Source organism: Scardinius erythrophthalmus, assembly GCF_964197995.2.
Source record: "Scardinius erythrophthalmus genome assembly, chromosome: 8".
Lineage (NCBI taxonomy): Eukaryota > Metazoa > Chordata > Actinopteri > Cypriniformes > Leuciscidae > Scardinius > Scardinius erythrophthalmus.
This window is the reverse complement of record NC_138228.1, coordinates 7,327,768-7,334,798: the sequence shown is the minus strand read 5'-3', so window position 1 is coordinate 7,334,798 and position 7,031 is coordinate 7,327,768. Positions and strand designations below refer to the sequence as shown.

At 37.5% G+C, this 7,031-nt stretch overlaps 1 protein-coding gene across 1 annotated transcript; it reads left to right on the top strand.

The window, feature by feature from the left end:
* Window positions 1-1,246: 1,246 nt before the first annotated feature.
* Window positions 1,247-6,792, top strand: LOC308695120 (arrestin domain-containing protein 4-like). The gene is made up of 9 exons (XM_081373105.1): window positions 1,247-1,288; window positions 1,592-1,846; window positions 1,949-2,012; window positions 2,301-2,448; window positions 2,885-2,987; window positions 4,312-4,568; window positions 4,770-4,929; window positions 5,111-5,262; window positions 6,288-6,792. The coding sequence occupies exons 2-9, from the start codon at window positions 1,600-1,602 to the stop codon at window positions 6,306-6,308; spliced, it is 1,152 nt and encodes a 383-aa protein (XP_081229231.1). The 5' UTR covers window positions 1,247-1,288; window positions 1,592-1,599; the 3' UTR covers window positions 6,309-6,792.
* Window positions 6,793-7,031: the final 239 nt, after the last annotated feature.

Below are 7,031 nucleotides of genomic sequence, written 5' to 3'. Positions count from 1 at the left end.
CTTTACATTTATTTGTGGATCTTAATCTATTTATTTGTGAATTTGATACATTTTTGTGTATCTCTTTACATTTGTTGTGAATCTCAATCTATTTATTTGGAATAATGCAACAATTCTAACCCCATATATTACCGGTAATATTGTACTGAGAGCATAATGCATTAGACATAGTGGTGTGTAGGTTTATATACTGACCATTGGGTGGTGATAAAGAGAAGACACTTCTGGAGAGGAGATATCTTCTATTAGCTACATGTCCTCAAGGTTGGATGTTTGCTGATCCAAGATAAGTATGAGAATTGAGGTGGCCTTAACACGTTAAAAAAAACAAACACCTTTTCCTGTCAATAGAAAAATTCGAGTAATGTGCTAACGTTACTTGCATCTCAACTGGAAAGCCTTGTAAACCATTTAAACCTGACAAATTAGCCTGTGTTCCCTTAAACCCTTTAATATTACACTTGAAAGGACGTTTATCGCTAATATAATTGCACATCAAAATCATACTACGTCCTTGGAAAATGTAAAATACAACATGGTAGTAGTCCCGTGGTACTTTTTAAGGTGAAGCCAATGCCCAAAAAGAGCATACATCAGAAATTTCAGTTCATTTGTGATGGTTATCTTTCCAGAAAGTGGTGAACATGAGTAACTTAGGCAACAATTACAAACAACAATGCAGCAAAATGAATATACTCTAGTGTTGTGAACTAGCGGGAAGATAACAACAAACCTTTCATTAGCTCTGTGGACAGTTTGGAAGTTTCTTTCTAGTCGTCGTCAGAAAGGCCTCTGATATGACATAAATAACGGCTCTGAGTTTGGCTGCATGAACATCAAAGCAAGCAAGCTGATTGGCTGTGAGTCAGCAACTGACCAATCAAAAAATGTATACGTATTGTCGCAGGCCTAATATTCGTGAGCTCGACCGAAATTTGGGTCCACAAGAAATATTAAATATTTTGTATCTGAATGGCAATGCAATTGTTAAATATAAATACATTTAATATTTGTATAATTGTAATCAAATATTTCATTTTGTGGGAGGGGTAACGTACTTTTATTTAATTCCGCCTTTTATTTATTTTTTATTTACCCTCTTTATATATGAAGTTTCTGTTTCTGATGCTGCGGTATTGTTGTAAATGTCTGTCGAATCGAATGACAGAAACATCCAGATGGGAGGGGATAGTGCCTGAAAGACATGCAAATCGCTCCATATAAATAAACACTGGGCGTGGCTTCCAGACAACCTGAGTCGGGCGTGTGCTGCTGCAGCGTGAGCATAGTGAGAAACAATTCTAAAGAATATACAATTATTGTTTATATAGTGCATTTTAAACATTACCTGAAAGTGTTTAAAAGGCACTTTATGCGTCTTTATAAAGTTATGTTGATATTGGCAAGCATAGTAGCTTAATGTCATGTTCGACATGCGATTAGATAAAGTGTGTGTGTGTGTGTGTGTGTGTGTGTGTGTGGATGGGTAGCATTTTCAAAATCTCGATGCTGATACAATAATCCACAATTGTAACGAGATAAACAATATGTGTGTTTTTCCTATTGAAATGTACTCATATGCACTCCCCAGAAAGCAAGATGACACATAACGTTGAAGGAAAATCACTGGATTTGATTCTTGACAACAATGACAAGAGAGATGGTTACTGCTCTGGTGAAGTAGTGGCTGGACATATTTCGCTCAAAATTTTTGAAGCCACCACAGTCAAAGCCATAAAAGTATTACTGAAAGGATATGCTCAGGTGAGTTGGATGCACAAACGGTCCCGCTGTTCTGAAGAGAGGAAATATCTCTCCTTATCCAAGACACTTTTAGCATCAACAGGTAGGCCTGGAATTACTCATGATTTTTTGTCATGATTGAAGTGTGAACTGTTGCATTGCCTTTGAAATCATTTTACAGTTTGAATTATTAATATTTGATTAGGTCAAGAGCTCATCCTTCATAGTGGCATGTATGAGATCCCTTTTGAACTACAACTACCTCAGAGGTTAGTTAAAATGTTTGGCAGGGCTATTCCAAGCATGGGTCGGGGCCTAGTGCAAGTTTTTTGGGCACCATTTGAACAAATCACTTTCTAAAGTGTGAGACCCGGTGCACACACCAGTTTGTTGTTTAGGCCTAACATAAAGGCAGAAAAGATTATAAGACAATTGCAAACAAACATGTATACATTGTGTGTATATATTATATATTGTTGTATTAATTGCAGTTCAAAATTAACTCTTTTTACACCTATTCAGAGCACTGACACTGCACATTTTTAATTGTCTCCTAGTCCCTTGGTTTCCTCGTTCTCTGGAAAACATGGCCATGTTTACTACATGGTGCAGGCAGTTTTAAAAACACCATTTCATGAGAACCAACGTGTTTGCAGGGAACTTTGCATCATCAATCCTATTGATGTCAATATGCCAATGTTAATAGTGAGTATGTCAAAAATGCCTTCTGTTTTCCTACGCATACCCATTTTGAGGTGTGCATCCAATGGACAATGTACTATCCCATGAGGCCATGGGAAAGAAGTTGTGAATAGCAGTCAATGCTGTAGGTCACATGATGCCAGATGTAGTACATTCTAACTTCATTCATACTATAAAGAACATACTTTTTTTGAATGGCTTCAAAGTTAGCTCTTCTTCTAATGTAGTACATTACTCAGACAGTATGAGATTTTAATGCACCTGAAGAGTTTAGTATCAAACCTGATTAAAGACACCTGCTAATCAAGGTATTGGAATCTCTAGCAGACACATTAGCATCCGTTAAAAACTAAATGTAGAATTGATGTAAAATCTGAAGCAAAGAAGTACTGCATTAGAGAACATCCTCCTGACCTCTGACTCAGAGTTGTCATTACAGTATCCAGTGTCACAAACCTGTAAGAAGATGATCGGCTGGTGGATCTTTACGTCAGGTCCCATCTCATTGTCTGTCAGCATAGACCGACAGGGCTATTGCAATGGTAAGATGAAATAAGTATATTTTTATGAGCGTTGAAGCTTTCTGGGTGTGACAGGATGACAGTATTTGAATATTGTAGGTTTTTGCTCAACTAAAGTTTGCCTATGGTAACAGAGTTACCAAACGTAACCAACAATTTGGGGTCAGTAAAGAAAATGCAATTCTTTTGAACTTCCTATTACTCAAAGAATCCGGAAAAAGTATGTATCATGGTTTCCATGTTTCTTGAGCAGCAAATCCGCCTATTAAAATTATTTCTGAAAGATAATGTGACACTGAAAGCTGGAGTAATGGCTGCTAAATAATCTACTTTGTCATTACAAGAATAAAATGTATACACTCCTTAGGCAAAACTTTTTTTTTTAAATGGGCCATGCCCAATATGGCTAAACACTAAGCTTTTAAAGGTCTTGACCAGAAATTATTGGTCAGAAAATTCGCTAAATTTAAGCCAATGCACTACTTAAAAAGCCATTGCTGTCTCAGAAAAACATCAATGACCGAATTAAGTTTTTGGCAGAATATGGGAGTGATGAATCATAATGGAACCCAAGTTGTATGGTAACGCTCCAGAGCGGTGTCTTCAAAAATCTGCTGAGAAATATAATCATAAATGCATCTCTACCACAGTGAAGAGTGGAGAAAGTGTTGTTGTGTGGGGATTCTTTTTAGCTGCTGGTATTGGTGAGCTACTTCACTGTGGAAAGTCATTTAATGCTTTGGGGTACAGGAGAATATTGCAGGATGGCTTGCTTCCCACAAATGAAAAGTTGTTATCTAAAGAGGAATGATCAGAGGATGTTTTTCAACAAGACAATGCTCCTGCCCAAATTGCAACCAAAACAACCAAAGAAGTGCCTTGAGAACAAGTTCATCAGGCTCATGTTTTGGCCAGATTTGAACCAAGAATATTTGGTCTCATATGAAACTCAAACGAACTGGGAGATATTTTTTTCAAATACTCATGAACCGTTTGAAGCCATTAACATTAAGTGGAAGTTGGGGAAGTCTATTCCGTGCTAATTACTTTATCTAGGCTGCAGTATTTGTTGTAATTCTTGCTAATTTCCTGACAAGAGATTTGTGATTTAAAATGGTTAAGGCCATTAAAAGACCACTAAATATTTTTGGCTTGGCCCAAAAACATATGTCTGGGTGGATCATCATCAGATCCAAGGTAAACTTATGATTCCACAGAGTTTATTTCAAGGGATATATGACTGCTTAGCAATTTTCTTCCATGCTGCTGTAATAGCAATGTTATTTTAAATAATTTGCTTTTCATCTTGTGTGACACTTTTCTTTTTTTTTTTTGTCTTCTCTAGGAGAATCAATCCCAATCTGTGCTCTGATTGAGAACCTCTCCTCTCGTCTAGTTGTGCCAAAAGCAGTGATATACCAGATACAGACCTATATGGCAAAGGGTAAAAAAAAAATCATCAAACGGGTGGTTGCCAGTGCTAGTGGAAATGTAGTGCCGTCTGACTGTTCTAGCAGGTGGAATGGAAACACATTGAAGATTCCTCCAGTTTCTCCATCCATTCTGAATTCAGACATCCTGAAAGTGGAATACTTGCTTGCAGTAAGTAATAATTTTATGATGATTATGAAGGATTTCTTTTTTTTTCTTATTCAATGTTACCAGTTGTTGTAATAATATTCTGATAAGCATAGTATAGATGTAAATAAATGTTGATTTACTAATAATTATAATAATTTCTATAACCTCTACTTGCTAATATAGCTATGTATTTATAAACACAATTTATATTCTCTTCTAAAGGTTATTGTTCAGATACCAGGTGCCAAAAACCTAAAAGTACAGCTTCCACTGGTTATCAGTACCGATGGTCATTGCAGTCAAAGTTTTTACACGAGCAGGGACTCCATTATGGACATGAGCTTGCTGTACCCCAGGTTTACCCTACCAGATGTAGCTGAAGGTATGGTGTGAATTTATTGATGCGGTGAATGCAGCTTATAAACTCTGCAAAAAAAGACACGTCCTCTCACTTATAACTGCTTTTATTTCCAGAAAATTACTTAACATATATGCATAATTTGTTCATATTAGTTAAAATATGTACATGCATCTTGTTTTTTTTATGATCATTTGCCTGACAGCCCCACCCAGCTATGCAGAGGTTGTGTCAGAGGAACAGTTTGAAGAGCACAGAACTCCAACCTACCAGCCACAACCGGACTGGCTGTTGGATGGCCCAGAAATCGCTTACATCCAGCAGTTCCGCCTCCAGCCTCCTCCCTCTTATTCAGAGGTCGGTCATTTCTTCATCGTTCCATTCTTTATTACACCTTTGATAGTGTCTATGGCTGCGTTTACACTTGGCATTAACATGCAACCTATATCCGGATGTTGTCCACATACATATTGAAAAGACAAGTGTAAACGCGCTTCTGATCGGATTCCGATCAGCGTGTCTAGGTTCGAAGGTAGTCGAGGACGCATTGTGATCGGATCTCAGTGTAATGTAAACGCAATCCAGCCATCGTGTCTGCATTCACAGGTGGACGTCACACAAAACCCCACCCACTGTCATTATTCCCCCTCCTCTCTCCAGTAATTTCTGCACGTAGCTGTGTGGTTTTGCGATACAGTCGAGTGCGAAGTACATCACAAATATACTGAAATGTTTGCTTTCGCACCCTAAAGTTGCAGAACCATTCATTTTCTTTAAAGAACGCCCATTTTTCCCATCACAGCTGGCAACGTTCTCTGATATGTTTCTCTATACCGTTTCCATTACGGCATCTATCCACATTATTAGTACTTGCAGCCTCTTCTTCCACCTCATTTTAAAATTAAAATGCACCTCGACTGAAAACTGTTTTTAAAAGAAAACCCACCAGTTCAGGTCGACTTTGCACCGACTTTTTTTTTTTCTTTTTTCTTTTTTCTCGGGAATGCAAGATCCGATCTGTTATCCAGATACAGAAGCCACTTGATGTGGACAGGTGTAAACGCACCATGTCCTGATTGGCTTATGATCCGATCTGCTTGATCGGATCACGGTGATCGCATGTTATTGCCAAGTGTAAACGCAGCCTGTGTCAGGGCTGTCCAAATTCGGTCCTAGAGGGCCACTGTCCTGCAGAGTTTAGCTCCACCTTGCCTCAACACACCTGCCTGGAAGTTTCTAGTATGCCCAGTAAGACCATGATTTGCTGCTTCAGGTGTGTTTAATTGGGGTTGGAGCTAAACTTTGCAGGACAGTGGCCTTCCAGCAGCAGGATTGGACACCCCTGGTCAATTTCATATTATCAAGCCTTTGTCACATTGCAGATTTACCCAACTGAACACTGAACTGAGCACAAAAGTTTCTTTTGTGGAGAAGACCAAAGAACGACCATGTCCCTACACATAGCATTTTCCCATTTTCTTTGGATTATGGATTGAATATTGCTGCTCTTAATGGTGAAATGTTTGTTCTGATGAGCACATCATAATCAAGGCTTGTCCACTTTGCAGCTTATTCTGACTTTCTGAAGAGTTTTTTTTCTTGACTCTTCTGTTTGTTGTTGTGACATTTACAATTTCAAATAAACTGTTCTATAAAATGCAAATTAAATGCATAATAACTGTAAATGTTCTCTTTATAAATCAATCACACAGACTCTTCCCGTCCTATTGGCCAGAATTAACTGGAATGCCATCAGTCTGAAATCTGGAAATATTGTGATTTGGTTTAAGAAAATGTTCATTAGAATTTGTAATCATAATGTATGGTCACAATATTGTGATGTGTAAATATTTGAATCTGATTATGATGTGCTGCTTTAGGTCCAGGTTATCACCAGCATAGTTGCACTTGTATATATATATATATATATATATATATATATATATATATATATATATACACATCATGTTTAGCTAAAAATCACAAAAATGGATAATTAACTGGAAAACAACCAGCTGAATGGGGTTATCTGGATTTGTAATGTTTTTCACAGCATTATAACTTAATGATCCATTTTTGTACGACTGAATATCTTTTGGCTTTTCTGAAAACATCTTACTACTTTT